General features: G+C 39.9%; 1 protein-coding gene across 1 annotated transcript in view; it reads left to right on the top strand.

The window, feature by feature from the left end:
* DNAH8 (dynein axonemal heavy chain 8) overlaps positions 1–26,323 on the top strand; it is a 286,065-nt gene that overhangs the window by 135,169 nt on the left and 124,573 nt on the right. The window contains 11 exon segments of the mRNA XM_045542103.1: positions 384–518; positions 2,182–2,343; positions 5,258–5,504; positions 5,631–5,872; positions 5,958–6,098; positions 7,473–7,710; positions 16,985–17,127; positions 17,593–17,727; positions 18,143–18,265; positions 20,588–20,801; positions 23,782–23,891. Coding sequence (XP_045398059.1) covers positions 384–518; positions 2,182–2,343; positions 5,258–5,504; positions 5,631–5,872; positions 5,958–6,098; positions 7,473–7,710; positions 16,985–17,127; positions 17,593–17,727; positions 18,143–18,265; positions 20,588–20,801; positions 23,782–23,891 — 1,890 coding nt within the window.

Raw genomic sequence — 26,323 nt, forward strand, 5'->3', positions numbered from 1 at the left:
CTTTCTCCCTAATCTCCAACCTGCTGCAGCCACTGGCCTTTTCTCCATCTCTATAATTTTATTTCAAGGATGTTATGTAAATGGAATCATATATACAGTATGTAACCTGCTGGTTATACATTTAAAATCTATTGTGTTTTGCTCAGACTGTATTATTCTCAGAAGATATTTAAGGTGTGAATACTATATCATATAGCTTGGTTTTTCCAATGGAATGATCATTTTTCAGGCAAAGGAAAGGCAGGAGAATTGAGCTAATAAAAGTCTGCAGCTCACCCACTCCAAAACTCTGGTATATAAGTATCAGAATATCATAGGTGTAGAGTGAGTCTACATTTTGTTTTTCAATTAAATAATATTTTTGCCCTCTTTTCCAATCTTAGGTTCATTATGACTTTGGGTTGAGAAACATTCTATCTGTATTGAGGACACTTGGATCTCAAAAAAGAGCCAGACCAGAAGATAGTGAATTAAGCACTGTCATGAGAGGACTAAGAGATATGAACCTTTCTAAATTGGTATCTTTCTCCTCTGAATTCACTTCTCTTCCAAAACTTTGACCTGGTTTCTTTCTATCCAGCTGACAAGTGGGGGTTGGCTCATGTTGAGCTGTGAGCACTAATAATTGCAGGGATATTGGGTGTGCGAAGCTGCCATTATGCTTCCAGAAGGTGGCAAAAGACCCTATGACCCTGTACGACCAATAAGGGCTGGAAGTGCCTCCTTTTTTTTTTTTTTTTGAGACAGTCTTGCTCTATTGCCCAGGGCTGGAGTGCAGTGGCGTCATCATAGCTCACTGCAATCTCAAACTCCTGGGCTCCAGTGATTCTCCCGCTTAGGCCTTACAAAGTGCTGGGATTACAGGAGTGAGCCACCGTGCCTGGCCAAGTGCCTCCTCTTATCAGCTGTGTGTAATAAAACAGGTCATCAGTGGGTTTCAGCTCCAAAATTCAACCTAGTTCTCTACCGTTATTCATAGTGTGACACAAACTCTAAACATGAAGATCTGGATTCATAGGGAACCATGAGAATGTTTTGCTTTCTTTGTATATGACTAGCTTATCTCAGGTATGTCTCTTCCAAAACAACACATTCCTGTTGTCCAAAGGTGCACTAAAACTTAGCTGTGGAAGTTGTGAGAATTATCTCTCAGCTCTTGTGCTTGTCACGGGTACAGCCAGGTGGTTTGGAGCTGGCTGATGGGTAGGCTCACGTGGTGTTTGTTGTGTTCAGGGGCTTCTACTGGCCTCATGTTGTGCCCATGCCCTGGGCTACAAGGCTGAGGAAGAAATGGTTCTTTGGAAGCTCACGTTCTAGTTACATAAACAAGTAACATCTGTAGAATTCATTACAATTATATCACAAAGCCTTTTCAGGCATGTTGTCTTATTTGAGCCTCACAGCAACTCTGGGATACGGATGGCTAGTTTGCTTATTGTTATTTTACTTACGGAGGAACTAGACTCAAGGGGTTGGAGGACTCATCCGTGATCACAGTCAGCTCAGAAGCTGGAACAAAAGCCTGGAAGACTTTCTGACATCAAATCCTCTGCTCCTTCCAGTACACCTCACTGCCTCCCTTAAATAATGTTATTCTTGAAACTCCTAGATAAGTACTCAAGAAAGCATCAGGGAAGTCCTAGAGAATAAGGAGAAATCAGAGGGGGTAAGAGGTTGGGAATGGGGCAATCTATGTATTAAAGACATAGCAGATAAGGATTAGAGTCAGTTTACTCAAACCTGCTGCTTATATGAAAGGCTGAAAACACTGCCCTGATGGCGTTTCCCAGCCAATGTTGGATGAAGTTATGCAATTTTTTCCCCCAATTTAAAACAATTAAATATGACTACTCCATTCTCATGGGGTTGGGACTATAAATAGCCATTTGTAAGGTTAATGCACATGCTGGTCCGTGAGAAGCAGAGCATTCATATGATAAAGTAATGAGATCAGACCTTGGCACTGTAGATTAAGGCTGGATTGTAGAAGGTGTGGAACTTTGGGTACAATGTGGATTCGGTGGTGGTGCTCAGGAGAAAGTACAAGAGGATGCAAGACTGATTAGGAGAGTGACAAATGATTCTCTGGGCATGAAGTGATAAGCGCTGTGCAGACCCTGGCTAGCTGATAAATGTTTGTTGACGGAATGAGTGAGTTTGTGTTAACCTATGCCGCCTTAGGTTGATGAAGACGAACCCCTGTTCCTCAGCTTGATCAATGACCTGTTTCCAGGGCTGCAACTGGATAGTAGTACTTACGCGGAACTGCAAACTGCAGTAGCCAACCAGGTTCAGATGGAAGGTTTGATTAACCATCCACCCTGGAACCTGAAACTTGTGCAGGTAAAGAAATTTTCATCTTTTGTCAGTATAACGGTGTGAGTGTGTTAAAGATCACCATTTGAATAGAACAACTCATGCTATTATTCTCACTTGATATAAATGCTGAAACTAAGTGGAAACACCACATACGTGCATCATTGCAAGAGGAGCCCTCAGGGGTGTGTTTTTATCATAGAGGGATAGTTGGATTTACCCTGCCTCATGGTCATCAAGCAGTAATCTGTTACAGCTGGTGAGAAGGTTGGGATGGGATAGTAGGATATAAAAACCCTGTGAGATGGAACAAACTAACTGGCCTCTTGCACCAGTCTGACAGTATTGCCCACACCTGGGTGCCTTAGTGGGGCACGGAGCCTGAGGACTTGGGGAGTGCTGCACTTTGCTCCTGCTTCGTGTGTGGACATGCCCTATCCTTCACCTACACTGCAGCTTAAGTCCTTTGCCTGTGTCTGTTAGTGTCTTTTTGTCCCTCACATTTCATCCTTGTGATAGATAACCTCCCGACAATTTTATCAGCAGAGTCAAGAACCTATAGCAGGAACACAAGATTAAATCTCTATGAGCTTGATGCTTTCAGAGTATTTTCCAGGGCTTTTGGAAAATGAAGGAGCTGAAATTGTGGAGAGTGTTAAAAACTGTTTGAAAAATAACGATTCTTATTTTAACTTACTGTTCTTGCCAGATTATAAGATGTGCAAGTATATGAGACATATGTCCAAACCTTACAAAGAAATAGGCACATGGGGAAAGGTTTAAATATTTTCCATCTGTGTATTGAAAACCATTTTAAGTATTTTTTTAAAAAATTCAGGGAAAATATGTATGTTATGCATACAATATACCAAATACTAAAATCTTAGTCATCTCAATGGGTGGGGACTAGAATTTTGTGTTCTTTGTTGATGTCAATAATATTGCTCTTGAACATAATGTCATGGCCAGTGCCTCTTGCTTTTAAACTCTGGGTTACATAGTAATACATTTCTATCCAAAATATTAGGAGAATAACTCAGATTCTACCTCTGAACAGCTGCAAGACATTTGACTTCTTATTTTTGTTAAGATAGTGATCATAAAACTGATGGAATTGACTGTTCGTGACAATAAGATACCAAATTATAAACAGGACCTAAGGCCATGCCAGGCAAGGGTTGAGTCAACCCTACAGTTAAAGAATAAACTGTGTTCTAACTGCCACAAGGTTAAACAAGCACTAGCCTGGAGATAAGCAATGTTGAAACAATTGCAGCACGCTGACCACCATGTGCTGACCAACTGACACCTGCCTCCCTCCCCCCACCATTCCACAGGCCATAACTACAGCTTTGATAGGACAAGAGACTGATTTCAGTAACTTTCTCTTGTTAAGAGACCATCAACCATGGACTGGTTCTGGCTGATTTACAGAGGCTGCACACTTGAGTGCCCTTGTGTCCCTGCTTCACCCTTTGACATATAGTGCCTAATTGTAATGCATTTAAATGTTAAGTCTCCACTCCAAAGTGAAAATGAGTTGCATGTGACATGCATGTTTGCTTGTGCATATGCATATCTCCCCTTTGTGAATATTCATAGCCCCTCCTACCTGTTGAATATGTATACTTGGCCAACCCTTTCAGCATAAATTCCTGTTCCCCCCTCCACTCCCTTGAAGTGCCTGCTTTTCCTTCTCTGCCAGAGGCTGTGCTTCCCAACCTGTCAGGATGGCCAGCCTGCAGGCTGTGACCCTTTGTAAGAAAGCAAGCTTTCTTCTCCAAATTGAGAGATTTTTTTTGTTGTCATTTTTTTGTTAAGGGAACTGTAGACAGGATGTTGTAACAGCACTGTCCATGCTCTTAGTGTGTCTCTTTGAATCCCCTCTGCCGTTTCTGTGTTTCTCCTCCCTGGCTTGTGTGTGCTGGTGGTGAAAGGAGGACTGCAGGCAGGCACAACGAGCGGGCAGTGCCGGGGGGTTATTTCCCACCCTCCCCAAACCCACCTGCTCCTTAGTGAAGGGCTGATAGGTGATGGGGTAGGAAAGTCAAGCTCCCCTGCTTCCAGGGGCAACAGACACTGAGGTAACTTACGTTCCAGAGTCTCCCATAGGATCAGGCTTAGGTCTACTGGACGCTATCTGATGGCCAAGAACTGTAGAAGTGCAGCAGTTCCCAACCTTTTTGGCACCAGGAACTGTTTTCATGGAAGACAATTTTTCCACAGACCAGGACCGGGGTGGGGGGATGGTTTCGGGATGATTCAAGCGCATTACATTTATTGTACACTCTATTCTGTTACTATTACATTGTAATGTATAATGAAATAATTATACAACTCAACATAGTTAGGGAACCCCTGCTCTACAGGACTTTGTCCTCAGTCATACCTTGCTTGGCTTCTTCCCGTTCCTCTCCTGCTTGCCCACTCCCTTATTGGTTTCTCCCAGGAGCACCCCCTGAATAAATCACTTGCACGAGAATCCTCATTCCAGATGCACTTCTGGGGAACCAGAAGCCCGCGTGAAACTTGGCTCTTCGTTGCGATGCTCTGCATTGTTGCTTCCCACCACGAGGGGGCGATATCGCCACATTAGATGCAGAGGAGGTCTCGGCGTGGACCGACTGCTGGTTATGTGACAGCAAACCAGAATCACCGGGAATAGTCGTTTGAGAAACACAAACTGAATCCTGAGTTAATTATTCTCAGCATGTAATTCAAGTTCCACATTGTCATCACTTTGTCACTTATCTCATTTTGTAATGTGCTAATTTGGTATGTGCATCTAGCAAAACACAGAACATTTTCACAACTTTTAAATAGTGAAATCGTTACTTTAATGAAGAGCTTATTTAAAGCCTTTTAAATTTCAGCTAACTACTATGAATGTCACCTAGAGACTCATAAATTACATTTTTCAATTTATTGTTTAATTGCATAGTTGTATGAGACATCGCTGGTACGGCATGGCTTGATGACTCTTGGGCCCAGCGGTTCTGGGAAGACCACTGTGATAACGATTCTGATGAAGGCGCAAACAGAGTGTGGACGGCCCCATAGAGAGATGCGAATGAATCCAAAAGCTATCACCGCGCCTCAGATGTTTGGCAGACTGGACACGGCTACCAACGACTGGACGGATGGGATTTTTTCTACTCTGTGGAGGAAAACATTAAAGGCTAAAAAAGGCACCTACAAACCTTCCTCTGTGGTCACTTTTTTCCTGCTAATTTATTAATAAGACAATATCTGTTTCATTTTCTGTTTTAATTATTTGCAGATGAAAAGTGATTTTCTGTTCTAATTATTTGCAGGTGAAAACATTTTCCTCATTTTAGATGGCCCCGTGGATGCCATTTGGATTGAGAATTTAAATTCCGTGTTGGACGACAATAAAACCCTCACTTTAGCAAATGGAGATCGCATTCCCATGGCCCCCAGCTGTAAGCTTCTGTTCGAAGTCCACAATATTGAGAACGCCTCTCCTGCCACGGTTTCTAGGATGGGCATGGTCTATATCAGCAGCTCTGCCCTCAGCTGGAGGCCAATATTGCAGGTGGGGAAGAGGGACTGATGCACCACTCAGGGTCTTTCTATGTTTCACTTTCGTAATAAACAGAAATTCTGTTTCTTTGCTGCAGGCCTGGTTGAAGAAACGCACTGCACAGGAAGCTCCTGTATTCCTGAGTTTGTATGATAAAATATTTGAAGCTGCATACACATATATGAAACTAAACCTCAATCCCAAAATGCAGCTCTTAGAGTGCAACTATATTATGCAAGTAAGATTTTTTTTTTTGGTACATTCACTACTTAGATTTTGAGATTTTTTTTCCCCACTCTGTTGCAGTTTACAGGCATCTGAAATAGAAAATTGATGCAGTCCATAGAAATCTTTTTATAATATGGCTACGAAATCTCTGAGAAGTTTGATTCCTGTTAAAGATTATATTAATGACCTTATTGTCCTGTTTTATTATTTTCACCTCCTAGAGGCTGTTGTTTGGGGAAGAGGAATGAACTCTTTCCACTATCAAGTTTAGTAAGCTGTCCCAGAAAGTCTGTCCAATAATGACAGTTGAGAAAGTAAATAAGTAAAACTAGTAGTTTTACAGAAAAGTGAAAAAGGAGCTTGTGGCAGTCAGGAAAACTTGGGTGGCAATCTTGGCTTTGCAAATTTAGTATATATCAGATAGGGAAAACCTTTAAATAAAAATCTCTGAGAAGTAGTTTGTAGCATTTTTTTTTTCTCCCACTCAGTTTTCCTCACTCGTTTTTTGGGGGAAAAAACTCCTGGAACTAATATTATAATAGAATTTTAAGGGCTCTCCCAATTTTGGTGTTTAGGTGATCCATTCTAGTACTTTGATTCTCAGTGTAAGGGAAGTCAATCAGTGAGGGTGGGTAGGTTAGAAATAGTATATAAGGTCCAAATCAGTGAATTATTTAGTAATTACTTTAAAATACATAGAGAAAATTTGATCCTGAAATAATTTTGTTTTGGAAGACTGAGGATGTCTCGCTGTAGTATACATTTCTTTCTGATGCTGTAGGGAGTTGGTACACTTTTTCTTGAAGAACTAGATAGTAAATATTTTAGGCTTTTTACAACTTTCTATCTCAACCATTCAACTTTGCTTTTGTAACACAAAAGCAAGCTAGAGACAATGCCTAAAAGAATGAGTGTGACTGTGTTCCAATAAAATTTTGTTTACCAAAGAGGTGGCTGGCCCCTGGAGGGCCACAGCTTGCTAAATTTTGTAAAATGTTACAAAGAAATAGAATATTTCATCTGGAAAATTTGGATAATAAAACTTTAGAACCAGAAGCTACCTTAGCAAACATATAAACTAGGCCTTTTGCTTTTCTGATTAGGAAACTGAGACTCAGAGAAGTCAGTGGCCCGAGCTGGGCGTAGAAAGCACACATGCAGATTCCCGGTTTAGCGTCCTTTCTGCTTGACCACGCAGCCTGTCTAAAGCAGAGTGGCTGGCCTTTCTTCCAAATACCGTTGTCTGTGGGACAGTGATCAAGCAATAGCTTGAGATATATCTGTTTTCTTCTCTCTTTCCCTCCTCCTTTTAATTTTATTATTTAAATTTTTTATTTTAAAAATCTTAAATTTAAAAATCTATTTTATTTTTTTAAAATTCTAGTCTCTCAATCTTCTGGAAGGTCTAATTCCCTCCAAAGAAGAAGGTGGTATTTCAAATGTCGAACATCTTCATAAATTATTTGTATTTGCCCTAATGTGGAGTTTAGGAGCCCCTCTAGAATTGGACAGCAGAGAAAAATTTGAAGTCTTTTTACGAAATCATGACAGCAAGTTAGACTTACCAGAAATACCTAAAGGCACGAATCAAACTATGTATGAATTTTTTGTTACTGATTATGGTAAGTACACTGAATTCTATCTTCAATGAAATGAAAAATGAAAATGAAAATGAAATGGGAAAAAGTATAAACTTCCATAAACTCTTTTATGGGCAAATATTAAACCAATTATGAGTAACATAATTGTTAATACCATTTTAAAAGGGCATATATTTTAAAAATAGTGGAATTTTATGTATTAGCTGTGCCAGGAACTGGTATCGATACTCCTGAATTCTCCTCTTTTTAGAATGGCCTCGGTAACTAAAATCTCACATAAATAAGTTAGCGATGCCTCTTACATCATCTACTTTCTCGTGCTTGAAGAAGAAAGGTAGCAGCTTAGAGAACGTGGATTCTCGATGCAAAGTGTGGCAATACACGTGTCACAGATGAGTCCCACCGCTCCCCTGTTGGACATGCCAGAATGAGTAGATGATGGACCAAGCGGTTGGGTCCCTACTTCCATATAGCAGATTCCTCAAGGTCCAGCGCTGTCACTTTAGCCCCTGCCATCCGTGTATGACAGGGCTCAGCTCACCTGAGCCCTTGAACTTGGTGCTTTTATCGGGAGCCCTGGACCCAATTTTTCTAAGTCCCAGAGATGAAAAAAACTTGCTTCCCCAAAATTATATTTACCTCTGTTTCTTCCTGAAAACACTAAAACAGTAAAGATTTTGTTGTTGTTTGTCAAAAGGATAAATAGAGCAGGAGAGTAGACAGCAATAACAAAATTTTGAAAGCAAGAAAGCAGAAAGGTAAGTGACAGTTGATTTGGCACACTGGGCAGAGGTGAGTCCTGAACTGGCAGTGGGGAGAGTTGAGAAGCCACTCAGTGTCCCTCACAGAACCTTCAAAGGGCTCAGGAAGGGGACACTGGGGCAGAGGGGAACTAAAAACCAGAGGGCTGGCTGTAAGTCTGTTTAAGGCAAAGCCCTCCTGCTAGGCCGCCGCACCTGCCCCATGCTGGCAAAAGGCCAAGGAGTTATTATTTGGAGAGTGTAAAACAGAGGATCTCCTAGACTTGGGGGACAGCAGACACATTTGAGGGTGGTGGGAGAATCATACTGAAAGTGGGGATTAAGTGAAAGTCAGTGTTTGAAAGGGCCTTTATGAAGGGACTGAGATAAATGAATGTTTTCAGCCGGCCGTCTTTTAACCAGGATGACCGATAATTCAACAGCATGTTATTGGCTGCTACTAACGGCTTGAGATGACAAAAGGGAACTCTAACTCAAAATGTAAACAATTAAATAAATCCTTAGATCTAGATAGGAATTCTCTTAGAATCCAGAGCCAGGCTCCTCCACGGAGCTGCCTTCGGAGCAACCCAGAGCTGTATCGTGATGGAAGGTCACGCTGCCGCCCGCCACGCGGGCCGTCCTCAGAGGCCCGGCAGGGCCCCGCGTTCCCAGAAAGCACAAGTCCGTCGGCAGCAGTTTGCCAGCCGTGAGGAAGCCCTGGTTAGGGGATTGAGATGGGACCCAGTCATGATGCCAATAAAACACCGACCTTCTGTGCCACCAAAAGTATATGTTGCTACGTTTCTTAAAAGAGTGGTGCACTGATGTTTCTGGCATTTTCTTTCAAGTAGCTCACATTGGTTCTATAAGTTTAGATGATGGTGTTTTCTTGTTTTTAATGCAGATGTCAATGTTCCTTCATCAGGGGCATCTGAAATGGTTTGTGGATTAAACAATATTGAGAGGTTGCAGGCATCCAGTCTTGCTACCCTAAATAACTACTTTTGATGAAATTAATTCTTCTGAGCAGTGAACCAAGACATTACGTATTTTGTGGTTATGTAGGGCTCTAACATACCTACTTCAGATGACTTCTGGCCAGACCTTCCTTAGCTCACCCTTCATGCATCCTTTTTTATTTTTTGGCACGGATATTAACATCTTTGGAGAAGACTTCATTATTAGATTTAAAATTAAATAAGAAGACATGCTGGAGTAATAGGGACTGGGTTTAACTTATTACCTTGGAAAGCTATAAAACTGGATAAAATGTATGAAACAAAGTTTTTTTATCATTTCAAAACATTGTGGGGGTACAAATGTTTTTGGTTATATATATCACTTTTGGTATGCTTGAGTCAGGGTTATAAGAGTGCCCATCACCCAGATAGTGTTCATTGTACCCATTAGGTAGGTTTTTGACCATCCCCTCCTCCTCCCTACCCCCTGCTTGATTTCCACTGGGTTTTACTTTCCTGTGTGCATGTGTGTGCTCATTGGTTAGTTCCAATTTAATATCGAGTACATGTGGTGTTTGTTTTTCCATTCCTTAGATACTTCACTTAGGATAATGGTCTCCTGTGCCATCCAAATTGTCACAAAAGGTGTTAATTCGTCCTTCCTCGTGGGTGGCTGAATAGTATTCCATAGTATACATATACCACATTTTGTTAATCCACTCATGAATTGATGGGCACTTGGGTTGATTCCACATCTTTGCAATTGTGAATTGTGCTGCAATAAACATTTAAGTGCAGGTGTCTTTTTAATAAAATGACTTCTTTTCCTTTGGCTATATACCCAGTCGTGGGATTGCTGGATCCAATGGTAAGTCTGCTTTTAGTTCTTTGAGGAATCTCCACACTGTTTTCCGCAGAGGTTGTACTAATTTGCAGTCCCACCAACAGTGTATAAGTGTTCCTTTCTCTCTGCATCCATGCCAACATCTACTGTTTTGGGGCTTTTTAATAAGAGCCATTCCAACTGGGGTAAGGTGATACCTCATTATGGTTTTAATTTGCATTTCCCTGAAATAAAGGGTATCCAAATTGGAAAAGAGGAGGTCAAACTATTGATTTTTGCTGATGATATGATCTTATATCTAGAAAACCCCAAGACTCCACCAAGAGACTCCTGGAATTGACAAATACATTCATAAAAATCTCAGGTTTTACAAAATCAGTGTACACAAATCAGGAGCATTTCTATACACAATAACAGTCAAGCTGAGAGTCAAATCAAAGATTCAATACCATTCACAATAGCCACAAAGAAAATAAAATACCTAGGAATATACTTCACCGAGGATGTGAAAGATCTCTACAAAGAAGACTAAGGAACACTGAAGAAAGAAATCACAGATGATACAAACAAGTGGAAAAATATATCATGCTCATGGATCAGTGGAAGCAACATTGTTAAAATGTCTACGCTACCCAAAGTAATTTACAGATTCAATGAAATCCCCCTCAAAGTACCAACTTCATATTTCACAGATCTAGAAAACATAATTCTATGCTTCATTTGGAACTAGAAAACAGCCCAAATAGTGAACGCAATCTTAAGCAAAAAGAACGAATTGGGAGCCATCAATTTACTAGACTTCAAACTATACTACAAGGCTATAGTAACCAAAACAGCATGGTACTGACACAAGAACAGAGACATAGACCAATGGAACAGAACAGAGAACTCAGATATAAAACCATTCTCATACAGCCAACTGATCTTTGACAAAGCAGACAACAACATACACTGGGGAAAAGAAGCCCTATTCAATAAATGGTGCTGGGAGAATTGGATAGCCACATGCAAAAGAATGAAATGGAATCCATATCTTTCACCACTCATTAATTCAAGATGGATAAGAGACTTAAATGTAAGGCATGAAACCATAAGAGTGCTAGAAGAAAATGTTGGAAAAACTCTTCTAGATATTGGTCTAGGCAAAGAATTTATGAAGCAGACCCCAATGGCAATCACAGCAACAACAAAAATAAATAAATGGGACTAAGGAAATAATCAACAAAGCAAACAGACAGCCTACAGAATGGGAGAAAATATTTGCAAGATATACATCCAATAAAGGGCTAATAACCAGAGTCTACAAAAAACTCAAGCAAATCAGTGAGAAAAAAAGCCATTAAAAAGTAGGCAAAAGACATGAACAGAAGCTTTTCAAAAAAGGATAGACAAATGGCCAATAAACATATGAAAAAATGCTCAACTTCATGAATCATCAGGGAAATGCAAATTGAAACCATGTTTTCCAGACATTGGACAACAGGCAGCACAGGACTGAAATCACTGAGAGACGTGAAACTTGGTGAGGTGATTGCACCAGCTTACTGTCTGCAGGCAGTTTCTAGTGGCAGCTCAGGGAGGGAAAAATCAAACATAACTGGCTGTCTCACCAAAATGAGGAGGCAGAGATTGATTTTGGGGAGGCCAAGATGGCTAGAATTTGCAGGGCAGAGCACCAGACAGGAGGAATTTGCACAGAGAGGAGCGTCAAAGAACAGCAGAAACCGATAGACAAGTTCACAGTTATAGTAAAGGTGGCAATACTCTCTGTCAATAATTGATGGAACAAATAGACAAAATTAGTAAGTATTAATATGTAAAAGATTTTAACAACACTATCAATACCTAATTCACAGATATAGAATGTGCCACCCCAAAACAACAGAGTGTACATTCTTTTCAAGAGCACAGAAAACGTTTTCTAAGACATTAGGGCCATAAAACAATTTTCAATAGCATTTTATGTCTGTGTTAGAAAAGAAGTCTCAAAAGAGGCCGGGCGCAGTGGCTCATGCCTGTAATCCTAGCACTCTGGGAGGCCGAGGTGGGTGGATTGCTCGAGGTCAGGAGTTCGAGACCAGCCTGAGCAATAGTGAGACCCCCGTCTCTACTAAAAAATAGACATTATCTGGCCAACTAAAAATATATATAGAAAAAAATTAGCCGGGCATGGTGGCACATGCCTGTAGTCCCAGCTATTCGGGAGGCTGAGGCAGTAGGATCACTTAAGCCCAGGAGTTTGAGGTTGCTGTGAGCTAGGCTGACACCACGGCACTCACTCTAGCCCAGGCAACAGAGTGAGACTCTGTCTCAAAAAAAAAAAAAAAAAAAAAAAGAAGTCTCAAAAGAATGACCTAAACTACTTCCTTCATAAGTTAGAAAAAGAAGAGCAAATTTAGCCCAAAGTAAGCATAAGTGAGAAATAATGATCAAAACAGATATCAATGAAACATAAAATAGAACAGCAATAGAAAAAAAATCAATGAAACCAAGAGATGGTTCTTTGAAAAGATCAATAGAACTGATAAATCTCTTACCAGAGATATCAGAAAAAAAGAAAAGGCATAAATTACCACAGTCAAGAATGAAAGAGGAAACATCACTACACAACTTACAACATTAAAAAACAAGAAGGGACTTATAAACACCTTTACAAAAACACATTTGACAATGTAGATGAAATGGACAAATTTCTTGAAAGATAAAAACTATCAAACATCATCAGGAAGAAATAGATGTCTCATGGCATGGTGAATGCAGTTAATAATAGTGTACAATTACATTTCAAAATTGCTAAGAGAGTGAATTTCAAATATTTTTACCACAAAAAATGCTAAGCATTTGAGGTGATGAGTATGTTAATTAGCTTGATTTAGTTATTCCACATTGTGGTCATAAATCATAACATCATTTTGTACCTCATAAATGTATACAATTAGAAATCATCAATTTAAAATATAAGAAGAAATAGATATCCTGAATAGCCCCATTTCTGCTAAAGAAATTGAATTCATAGTTTAAAACCTTCCTACAAAGAAAACTTCAGGCCCGGATTACTTCACTGGTAAATTTTACCAAATAATACCAATTGTACACAAATGCTTCCAAAATACATAAAACATATGATTGAAAGAACCACTTCCCAACCTGTTTTATAAGGACAGCATTACTCTGACACTAAAACCAGAAAAAGATATTACAAGAAAAGAAATTTATTGACCAATATTTCTCAGGAACATTGACACAAATTTCTTTTTTTTTTTTTTTTTGAGACAGAGTCTCACTCTGTTGCCTGGGCTAGAGTGAGTGCCGTGGCATCATCCTAGCTCACAGCAACCTCAAACTCCTGGGCTCAAGCAATCCTACTGTCTCAGCCTCCTGAGTAGCTGGGACTACAGGCATGTGCCACCATGCCCGGCTAATTTTTTCTATATATATTTTTAGCTGTCCAGATCATTTCTTTCTATTTTTAGTAGAGACAGGGTCTCGCTCTTGCTCAGGCTGGTCTCGAACTCCTGAGCTCAAACGACCCACCCGCCTCGGCCTCCCAAGTGCTAGGATTACAAGCGTGAGCCACCGCGCCCAACCGACACAAATTTCTTAGTAAAATTTTAACACACCAAAACCAACGGTATATAAGAAGGATAACATTAAGTCCAAGTGGGCTCTTATTCTAGGAATGGAAGGTGGGGTTAATATTCAAAGACTGATCAACATAATTTACGATATTAGACTAAAAACCAAACAAACCATACAGTCATCTAAATAATGAAGAAAAAGCATTTGACAAAACTTAACACCATTTTGTGATGAAACTTGGAATAGGAACTTTATCGTTCTGGTAAAGAGGATCTATAAAAAAACCAATGGCTAACAGTACACTGAATGATAAAAGACTGAATGGTTCCTTCCCAAGATCAGGAACAAAAAAAGGATGTCTTTTTCACCTCTATTCAACTTCACTTCTGTTCAACATAGCGCTACAGGTTCTAGCTGATGCAATAAGCGGGGAAATCAAATACCTACTGCTTGGACAAGAACACAGATGACATGACCAACTTTGGAAACTTTGAAAAAGTTATTAGAACTAGTAAATGAGGTTAGCAAGGTCACAGAATAAAAGGACCATATTTTATAATTAGTTGTGTTTCTCTATGCTCACAAAAAACAATTGGAAATTGAAATTTTAAAATACCATTTAAAATAGAATCCAAAAGCTAAATATTTAGGGATAAATGTAACAAACTATGTTTAAGATCTGTATGCTGAAACTACAAAACTGTGCTGAGAGAAATGAAAGAAACCCTAGATAAGTGGACAGGTAAATCATGCTTATGGATCAGAAGACTCAATATTGTTAAGATGTTATTTCTCTCCAAATGCAATAACAGTGAAAAAAATCTCAATGGGCTTTTTTTCTGTTGTCAAAATTTAGAAATGAATCATAAAATTTAAATGAAAATGCAAAGGAATTTAGAATAACCAAACTAATTTTTCAAAAACAAAGTTAGAGCACTCACATGACCTGATTTCAAGGCTTACGATAAAGCTGTAGTAATCAATACAGTGTGGTATTGGTGTAAGGATAGATTGTAGATAATGGAATAGCATAGAGTCCAGAAATAGACCCCCACATATATGGTCAGTTGATTTTTGACAAAGATGTCAAAGTAATTCAATCAGAAAAGAATTGTCGGCCAGGTGCAGTGGCTCACACCTGTAATCCTAGCACTCTGGAAGGCCGAGGTGGGTGGATTGTTTGAGCTCAGGAGTTCAAGACCAGTCTGAGCAAGAGCGAGACCCCATCTCTACTGAAAATAGAAAGAAATTAGCTGAACAGCTAAAAATATATAGAAAAAAATTAGCCAGGCATGGTGGCGCATGCCTGTAGTCTCAGCTACTCAGGAGGCTGAGGCAGAAGGATTGCTGGAGCCCAGGATTTGAGGTTGCTGTGAGCTAGGCTGACACCACGGCACTCTAGTCTGGGCAACAGAGTGAGACTCTGTCTCAAAAAGAAAGAAAGAGAGAGAGAGAGAGAGGGAGGGAGGGAGGGAAGGAAGGAAGGAAGGAAGGGAAGAAAGGAAGGAAGGAAACGAAGGAAGGAAACGAAGGAAGGAAATGAAGGAAGGAAAGAAAGGGAAAGAAAGAAAGAAAGAAAGAAAGAAAGAAAAAGAAAGAAAGAAAGAAAGAAAGAAAGAAAGAAAGAAAGAAAGAAAGAAAAAGAAAGAGAAGGAAAAAAAAGAAAGAAAGAAAGAAAAGAATTGTCTTTTCAGCCAGCAGTTGCTAGAATATTCAAATGCTAAAAAGAAAAAAGAACCTTGACTCTTATATTATACACAAAAATAAACTCAAAATAGATCACAGACCTTAACATGAGTTAAATCTATAAAAATTCTAGAAGAAGACAAAGAATATTGTGTTATTGGGTGAGGGTTAAGCAAACATTTCTTAGGATCAAAAAGGCCCAAACCATAAAAGAAAAAATTAACAAATTGTACTTCATCAAAATTTAAATCTTCTGCTATTTAAAGTCACTATTAAGAAAATAAAAAAAAAAATCCAGCCACAGACTGGAAAGAAATATTTGAAAAATATATATCTGATAAAAGAATTTTATCCAAAATATGTAAAGAATTCTTATAATTCAATAATAATCAGTAGAAAACCAACTCAAATTTTAAAATGGGCAAGAAATTTCAATTATACTTCATCAATTAAGGTATATGAAAGGTGAACAAAACACATGTAAAGATATTCAACATCACTGGTCATCAGGGAAATGAGCCATAATGGGACATCATCACACACTCTCTAGAATGGCTAGTACCTGAAAGGTTAATAGTATCAAATATTGGTGAGGATGTGGAGCACCTAGAACTCTCATATGCCACAAAATGACATGGACAATTGGAAAACAGTTTGGCAATTTCTTAAAAGTTAAACATACACCTAGCATATGACTTGCTTATTTTGCAAGAAAGTATGAAATTGAGGTTATTACTCCAGTGATGAATATTTGCTAATATCAAACATATGCTCTCTTCCCATGCATTCTGTGTACACAGTAATTTTTTTGGTATAATTCTGAATCACAGTGAAAATAAGTCTTTTTGAAGACATTTAAAATGGTTGTTAAACTCAACAATGAAACTAATTCATTGTAAATGGCAATGAGAGGAACAGCTGTGACTGCATTTGCCTAGCCAACAGCAATTGTACAGTATCGTAAGGCCCAGCCACAGATGCTAAAATGTAAACAATTTGTTTCTTAGAATGGATGAAATGTGGTAATAATTAGTATAACAACAATATCAATTAGTAAATTAGTAGTTACTATAAGTCGGGAGTCTGGCACTCTATTACACTGGGCTACACTTTTGGGGCCAGATTTGTTTTTCCAGCTTCTCATGGCAAATAGCCTATATCTAGTAATCAGGTGTTTCCCATCTTTTCAGTTGCTGTGGCTTTCCAGTGGTTTTACCACCAGCTGATTCTAATTCCCTTTCAGGCCAGGTTTCTCTAGACGAATGATTTAGCAATTTAAAAGCTGACTTTATGAAAAGGCAGAACAAGTTTAAATTATCAAATGCCACAAATATTAGATAAGCAGATACAGTAACGTGTTTTAGGAAAACGTTTTAAATGTTTCTATGATTCTATTGATTGTTTGTAGCACTTACATTTTTGTATTCTGAGATAACGTTTGAAGAATGCAATTTTATTGAGATGAAATTTTACTTATTGTATAGGTGATTGGGAGCACTGGAATAAGAAACTTCAGCCATATTATTATCCAACTGACAGTATTCCGGAATACTCATCGATTTTGGTTCCAAATGTTGACAATATTAGAACAAATTTTTTGATAGACACTATTGCAAAACAATTTAAAGTAAGTTTAACTGATAGTTTCTTAGATAATTACAAATGTAAGATACATTCCTTTTCACACACTACAGATAGAAAAATTAAATTCCAACACAAGGGCCTGGAGGTAGTGTCCTTGGAGGGGAACATTTTTGGTAAATGAACCCCAGGTCTCAGGATACACTCAAACTCAGCATGCCCTGAACTGCTGACCTCCAGCTTGCTAAGGAAAGGGCTTGTCTGCTTAGAAAGTCTCTTTCGTATTTTCACGGCCACATGAGTAGTCCACCATATTTTCTTCTAGCACTTTTATAGTGTACATTTACATTTAAATCTTTAATTCAACTAGGATTTATTTTGATTTAGGTATAATTCTAAAAAGTTGTTAAAATTAGTTGTATTAACTCACAGAATACGAGAATAGCCAGTAGAACCATAAGACTTTGAACATGTCACAGCACCTTTCAACATGATTATGCTATGATTGCAGGCTGTTTTGCTCATAGGAGAGCAGGGGACTGCAAAAACTGTGATGGTTAAGGCCTATTTGAAAAAATATGATCCTGAAGTACAGTTATCCAAAAGTCTAAACTTTTCATCTGCTACAGAACCAATGATGTTTCAGGTAAAATCCATCATTTGCTGTAGTGATAAACATTAAAATTTTAAGTGGTGGTTACAATAAAATGTGTATGCATATAAAATATAAAAAATATTTTATATTCAAAAGAAATGGTGCTGCAGTTGGCATTCACCTAATTAGCCTTCCTAACGCTGAGGTTGAAGCCAAATCCAAATAACATGTGAGGTATTTTGGCCTAATATTGAGACAGAAGCTGAACTTTGGAGCATATCTATTTTAATGTAAATTGATAATTAACATTCCAATAACTTATTTAAAAAAGTAAACTATATTTTTAATAATTATACTTACTAAATATATAAGTAAATTATATTCTACTCTGAAAAAATGCTCATGAGTTTTTTAGAAATTTGTATTAAAATCTAATGCCTAAGACAAATCATGTCCTTTCCTCTAGAGAACAATCGAAAGCTATGTGGATAAGCGAATGGGAAGCACTTACGGGCCCCCAGGAGGGAGAAAAATGACTGTATTTATTGATGATATCAATATGCCCGTGATCAATGAGTGGGGAGATCAGGTATGACCACAGTAGCTCATAGAGATGACAATTAGTGTTTTTAGTTGTATGTAAAAATGTCAAGAACCTTCATGTTTTTAAGTTTAGTAGTAATTCTCAGTCTTTTTTGACTCTTCCGTTATTGCTGACTTTCTCCCTTATTGAAATCCCTGCGTGGTTTTCTGCAGTAGCTCCCCCCTGTCTCTGGCAGGTTGATTCTCCGTGTCCTTTCTGGCTCCCCTCTTGCTTCTGCCTTTCCCTGGGGTTTCATCCTTGCTCTAACCTCTTACCCTATATACTCTCTGAGAAGTACCTGATGTTAAAGACAAAACAAAACGAAAACCCTATTTATTTATTTAACTCTGCCAAGCACCTTGGTCCTAGTTGTGATCATCTATCAACCCAGGTCACTAGAGGACCCACCGATGTTGCCAAGGTTCCGTGTGTCCTGGTGGGGTCCCCTACACCTCCCTCCCACCGATATACGCTGCCTCATCAACACCATCTAACTTCGGGTCCAGCAGCACTGGTCCCATCCTGCTCTTCATCCCTGCCCACTGCAGACACCCCTAGAAGCTCAGCTCAGCCCCCATCCTGAGAGGGATCCCCACACAGTTGCGTGTGGCCCTTCTCTGCTCCAAGGCAGACGGACCTCAGCAGTTGCTAAAAGGCGGGGAGAGTGGGGGCATGCTTGGATCTGGTTCACCCTTCTCTTCCACAAGCTGAAGAGCTCCTGAATTTTAAACTCATTTACCCACTGGGGATGTCCAGTAGGACCTCAAACTTATGTCCAGAACCTGCTTCTCCAAGAGTGTCTCCATCGCAGGAAATAACAGCTCCACAATCAGTCTGTCAGGAAATCATGTTGGCTCTATCTTCAAACTATACCCCAAATTCAGCCACTTGTCCTCATCTCCACTGCTGCCAGCCACCACCGTCTGTCTTCTTGGTCATTACAGATGCCTCCTCATGCCCTCCCTGTTTCCCTCCCCCCTCTCGGATCTGTTGTCTCTTCTCAGATCAGCAACCAATGAAAACGTGAGTCAGATCATGACGCCCTCCCCTGCTCAACATCCTGCAATGAGACTCATAGACTATAAATACCCAAATCCTTACCAGGACCCGGACATTCTACACTGCTTGACCTCCTGTTCCCATGACACTTTGCTCCACTCACATTTACATATCTATGCACACGCTGCGTGTGATGTTTACCCAGCACCTCTGCATTTAGACTGCTCTTCCCCCAGATATCTAACCGGTTTGTTTTCTCAGCTCCTTCAGATCTTGGCTTATATGTCATGCAAGGTAAAGCCTCCCCTGCTTTCCGTATTCAGTTACACCCCTGAGTACCTCTTATTTTCTTTCTCTGCTTTTCTACAAAAGACTTATACTGGACTATGTTATTTACATACCAACATACATGTTTACATTTAGTCTCACACCACATGTGTGCTCCATGAAGACAGGAAATTTTGCCTTTGCTGTAAGAGAGCCTGGCACACAGCAGTCGTGCATTAAACGTTGGTTGAAGGAACGATTGCTATGTTTGAGGTGCTTGTGTGCCATCCACTTTGATTGAGATGCCCAGTAGGAATCTGGATATGTAGGTGTAGGGCTTGGAAGGGCATCTGGAGCTAGAGTTACAGCTTTGAGATTCTTTAGAGCACAGGGTTGAGACGGCATCCCCTGGAATAACAGGAAGAGAAAAGGGCCAAGGATGGAGCCCTGGAGGACAGTTGCTTGTGAGGGTTGAGTGGCTAGAGAGTGGCTTGGGAAGTGACCCAGGAGTCACAAGATGGACCTGGAAAGAAATGAGCCTCTGAAACCAAGAGAGGAAAATTTTCAAGGAGGGAGTGTTAGCACTGCTAGAAGATGTAGAGAAGGTAAAATGAATACATAACACCCCAAACCAAACATTCAGTAATATGATATTGAAAGCTCGGGGCTGAAACCATCCTATGTTCTGATCTATAGTGTTTTGAAGTGTTGGATGGTGAGTGTGAAAGATGTCTATCGTAAAACTCGTAACTCTGAGTACTGTTGTGATTGTACCAACTATCTCATAATTAACCTATCTAAATTTATTTGGAAATTAGTTTTATCAATGTGGTGAAGGGCACACTGGACTTGTACCAGACATGTTTAACTTATGATTTAGAGTTCACGGGTGGCCTTATTTAAGTCAAGTTACCTTAAAAGAGGTCACTTGATTGACATTCACAAACACTTCATTGATAAGAGTTGAATGTTTTCTTCTGATCTTATCTGTGCTATTTTATAGAAGCTATGGAGGAATATGACAGTGATATGTTACAAAAATATTACTGTGTAAAATTTCAGATAACTAATGAGATTGTGCGACAGATGATGGAAATGGAAGGAATGTATAGCTTGGACAAGCCTGGAGACTTCACTACTATTGTCGATGTGCAGATTATAGCCGCAATGATCCACCCTGGAGGTGGTCGAAATGATATTCCACAACGTTTAAAAAGACAATTTACCGTGTTTAATTGTACCTTGCCTTCAAATGCTTCAATTGACAAAATTTTTGGTATGAAATTCTTAATGTTTAATTTTTTATTGTACTACACAATGGACATAAACCATGCAAAACTTTACTTAGGAGATAAAAAGGCTCTCTATAATATACAGGTTAAACATTTGAAATGGAGAGCTAAATGCCAGGAAAGAGGGACTAAACACTAAGATGACTCATGTCTAAGACTTAGGAATATTAGAAATAGGCTTGTTGTCAGTTGGCATTAGAGATAAGGGAAATTTTGTGTTTTTATTTTCTTGAAATGGTTAATCAGAGAAATTTGGTGTAATGAATGACAGCACAAAGATCATAGGTCAATGGTGTATTATACAAAGTTAAATGTAGCACCTTGGTATGCTGATGAAATGAGACACCAAATTTAGACTTGCATAAACTGTACCACCAAAATTTAGGTCCATACTCAAGAAACAGACCCATGGATATAACAACGTTAATTGTCTGATACAGCAAATGCTGTAAATCAGAATGGAAAGGGTAGACTTCCCATAAGTGGTACTGGAGTATATAGTAATTCTTATGGGAAAATAACTGAAATTGGACCCCTCCCTCACGTCAAGCACAAAATCAACTACAGAAGGATAGGCAAGGCTCTAAAACGTTTGGAAGAAAATATAGGGAAATATATGAGTGGCCTCTGAGTGAGTAGGAAAGGACTTCTTAAATGAGACTCAGAAAACATAAAAATAAAGAAAAAATGACAAATTTGACTAGATTAAAATTAAAAACTTCTGTTAATTTAAAAAAGAACATTGAAAGAGTGAAAGGACAAGCCCCACAGTGGAAAATAATTTCAACGTATATAATAACAAAAGAATTGATATTCTGAATATTTAAGGAAATCCTATGAATCAGTCAGAGAAAAGCAAACAACCCAATATAAAAATGGGCAAAAACCAAGGCACTTTAAAAAGAGGAAACTAAATAGCCAATAAACAAATGTAAAGATGGTAAATATCAGTAGTATTCAGGAAAATACAAGTTAATAATGCCAAGGAAATACCATTTTATACCTACTAGATTTGCAAAAATGAGAAATTTTGACAAAATCAAGCATTGGTGAGAATGTGAAGCAACTGGGACTCTCATCCCCTGCTGGCAGGGGTGTAAATTGCTGCAAATCCTTTGGATAGCAATTTGGCATTATCACGGGGGAGGTAGAACGTGTGTGCATGCCAAGCAATTCCACTTCTGGGTTTATACCAAGTTACCCTTTTTTTCCTTTATGGTTTGTGCTTCCTGAGTCTCATTTAAGAAGTTCTTTCCTACTCAGACATCATATAGATATTCCCTCATATTTTCTTATAAATATTATATAGTTTTGCCTTCCATATTTAGGTCTTCAATCCATCTGTTGTTGATTTTTCACATGCACTCCAGAAGACTTATAAAAAAGTGTTCATAGTACAATGTTCATGATAGCAAAAACTTGAAATAACCCAAATATCTCTTGCCAGTAAAACTGGCTACATAGATCGTGGCATAGGCATAGTGTAATGTTATACAGCGGTGAAAATGAATGAACACAGCTACATGCTTCACTATGGATGAAGCCCAGAAATACAATGTTGAGCATATGCAGCAAATTTCAGAAAAAATATATAATTCCATTAACCTAAATTCCAAAAGGTTCAAGTTCAAAAGCCTAAGTAGTGAAGCTATGAAGAAAAGCAAGTTACTACTTATCATCAAGGTGGAGTGGTGGCTACCTCTGGAGGAAGGGAGGGGTCGTGGACAAGGGTGAACAAACGGGGGCTTCTAATGTACTGGGCAGTGTTGTACTGCTCGGTCTGGTGGTCCGTGCATGAGTGTTTGCTTATTTGTTATGCTATTTGACATCCTCTTTGATATGATTGGTATGTTTCAACAAATACAGAAAACTAACCAAGCAATCAGAACCTGAGGCTTGGGGAAGTGAAATAACTGCCCCATTGAGGGCATTTAGCTAGAGCATGGCAGAGGGATGGTGCTGATCCCCACCTCCTGATTCCAGATCTTATGCTGCTTGTAATATGTGTGTCCCACAGGAAGGTAGAAGTCTAGAATATAGAATTTCAGGATGCAAAAGGGCCTCACAGGCATCTAGCACAACCAACCATGGCTTTGGAGGGCAATTTCATGTTTCCCCACGGCAATTCTTCTTCACTCAGTGTGAATGAATCACAGTTTCTTTAGTTTAACTCACCCTTCATAAACCTGCTCTGCATCTCTAAGCAGATATTCATATTCATATTTCTCTAAAAATGCCATGCCCAGAACTGAACACATTACTCAACAGATAGTCTCACCAGCATGCAGTAGAGTGAATCTCTTTTTGCAGTCTCAAAGGCATTTTGAGACTTTAAGAGTAGTCTGTAAACCTATGACCCAGTCCTTCCTGAGGGTGATTATGACAGTCAGGCTGTGACTGTGCTGTGTGTTCCCTGGGAATGTGACATGCCTAGCCCAGGCCAGAGTGGTGACTGACTGCAGGTTGGGAGATGGGGGTCCTGATTCCAGCTCTGTCAACAACCAGTCCATGTGACCTTGAACAAGTGGTTTCCCCTGTCTGGGCCTGGTCTCCTTCTCTGTAGGGTGAGGAGTCTTACAGAGTTTCTAAGCTCCTTTCAGGCTCTCATACACTTCAGACCGAGTGCCGATTTACAGACTTTGGAGCCAGGCTGCCTGGGTTCAAATCTCAGATTTGCCAGCACACAAGAGCAGGTAAGTGGGAAGAATAATAATAATCACATCTATCTCATATTCTCTTTTAGGGTACTGGGGGGATTAAACAAGTCAATATATATCTAATGGCTGTCACTGATGCTAAGCTTAGTTGGCCTCACTGCCGACTCCCAGTCTTAGCTGATCCCTTGAAAGAAATTCTGAAGAAACACTCAGCTTAGCCACTCTTGTAGTGATTTATTCACTGGGATAGACATGTACTTCGAAACCTTTTAGTTAGCTTGTCCCTTCAATCTTGCTTATCTTTCAGGAGTTGTTGGCTGTGGATACTTTGATCCTTGTAGAAGGTTCAAACCTGAAGTGTGTGAGATGATTGTGAATTTAGTCTCCGTGGGCAGAGTGCTGTGGCAATGGACAAAGGTACAAAATGGTTTGTTGTCAATAATAAAAAAAAAATGTCAACTATTATTCAGCCCTAGTTTTCACTTCATGGCTCATTAAGTTATCATAACATCATACGTAGTGGTGTTTTTTGGAAAAGACAAATTAGGTGCTCAAATAGATTTATGACACCTTTTCCTTCTAGGGAACAAATATTCTGAGTAAATGATGCTTTCCATATGTATGAGATATTGCTGTAAACCAGACACGGCATCCAAGATAAAGTAGAATTTTGCTGAAATAAGAACACTGCTTTTCCGCTTGTTACTCTGATTTGTAACTCCCTCCACCGAACTGTGTCAGAAGCTCAAATGCTTATTGACTGACTTAATACATGGACTTCTAGATATTCTCTGCTAAGTAGGACCTAAAGTCTGACTATGTGTCTCTCTGAGGTGGAATGTGCATTAGTAAGTGGGTGGAAGTGTTCTTAACAAAATGGGCTCCATTTTAAGACACAAGTCAGGGCCCTAAGTAAAGCTCGGTGTGCCTGGTCGCCGTCACCAGGTGACGTAAGGCAGCACTCATGAGAAAAGGTTGATGTATTTGTCAGAAAGTGGTGAAGGAGGTAAGGATGAGTCGTCACAGTTCACTATTCATTCCTCAGGCCAAGCACACACGTGTGGGCGGGCTTACCTCCTGGAGGGCGCCGGCCTTTCAGATTCCTGGGGGAACAGGGGGAACCCAAGATAACAGAGTCATCCGCAGAGGAATTGGGGGCTGCTTATGAGATGCTCTTCCACGCAGCCTCCTGCAGGGATCGGTCCCTCGTGTGGGCCGTGCGCCTCGAGACACAGGGTCTTTGCACATGCTGTCCTGCCTCTTTTAAAAAAACTCAAAAATGGATGGCAGGGTCTGAGCGTCTGAGATAATTTTCGGTGGGAAGATCCCTCTGTTTTCCGGTAGTGCTATTCAGTTTAATGTGCTTTTATACATAGTTTTCTGAAAAGCTTAGGCCTTCCAGCTGTCTCTCCATCAAAGTTTCTTTTGTTACCTGAATGTTTACTGGCTCTATTTCGTCTTTCTGGACCTCTTTAGCCCATTTTGCTCAAGCTTTCATTTCCAGTGCTCTTATCAAGGTCACCAAAGACCTCAGTCTTGCCAATCACAAGGTTAATTTTCTTCTTCCTCGTACTTGATTTTTTAGGCAGTTTTTGACCTAAATGATCCCTCTAAACACTTTCTTCAACTTGGCTTCAGAGGGTCCTCATACTCTTGGTTTTTCTCCTGCCTCACTGGCTACCTTTTTAAAGTTCCCCCTCATCTTCCCCTCTAAATACTGCAATGCACCTGGTCTTGATGCTGGGCCCTCTTCTCTAAGTACGTTCTTTCCCTAGGGGCTCTCATCCAGCTTCAAGGCTTTAAACACTGTCTCTATGCTGAGGACTTCAAAATCAGTACCTCCATCCCAGGCCTCTCTGCCTGGCTCCAGACTGATTTCTAACTGCTTAGCAGACATCACTGTTTGGATGTTTACTACCCATCTCAGAGTTAACATGTACAAACAGAACTCTTTTTTTTTTTATTTCAGCTTATCATCACGGGGATACAAAAGTTCAGGCCACATACACTGCCCATGTCCCACCCATCCCCCCAAGTCAGAACTTCAAGCGTGTGCATTCCCCAGACAGTGCGCATTGCACTCATCATGTAGTTATACCCCCATCACCTCCCCCCAGCCCCATCCCCCCGAGTCAGAACATTCAAGCATGACCATTCCCCAGACTGTGTGCAACACACTCATCATGTAGTTATACCCCCATCCCCTCCCCCCACCCCCCACCTCAGTCCGATACCCAATTGGTGTTATTCCCAAATGTGCACTTAGGTGATGATCAGGGAAACCAATTTGCTGGTGAGTACATGTGGTGCTTGTTTTTCCATTCTTGGGATACTTCACTTAATAGAATGGGTTCCAACTCTCTCCAGGAGAACAAAAGGGACTCCATATCACCGTTATTTCTTATAGCTGAGTAATACTCCATGGTATACATATACCACAATTTACTAATCCACTCATGAATTGATGGGCATTTGAGTTGCCAAACAGAACTCTTAAACATCCTTAAATATAGTCCTCCCTTAGACTGTGGCATCTTGGTTAATAGCAACACTAATTGTCCTGCTTCTCAAGCTGAAAAGAACCAGGCTTCATCCTTGATTTGTCTTTTTCATCGCCTGCGTAAGGTCCATCAGCTAGTGTCAGTGACGACACCTTCAAAATGTATCTCAAAGCCAAGCACTCCTCACCGTCCCGGGACCGCCCTGATACGTGCTCCTATCACCTGTCCTCTGGACCACGCAGTCTTCCTACTCCTAAACACCCTCCTTGCTTTATTCTTGCCCCCCTGGAATCTGTTCTTTACACAGTCCTGGAATGATGTTTTTAAAACATAACCCAGTAGTCATTA

This window comes from Lemur catta, chromosome 2 (assembly GCF_020740605.2).
Source record: "Lemur catta isolate mLemCat1 chromosome 2, mLemCat1.pri, whole genome shotgun sequence".
NCBI classification, from domain to species: Eukaryota; Metazoa; Chordata; class Mammalia; order Primates; family Lemuridae; genus Lemur; species Lemur catta.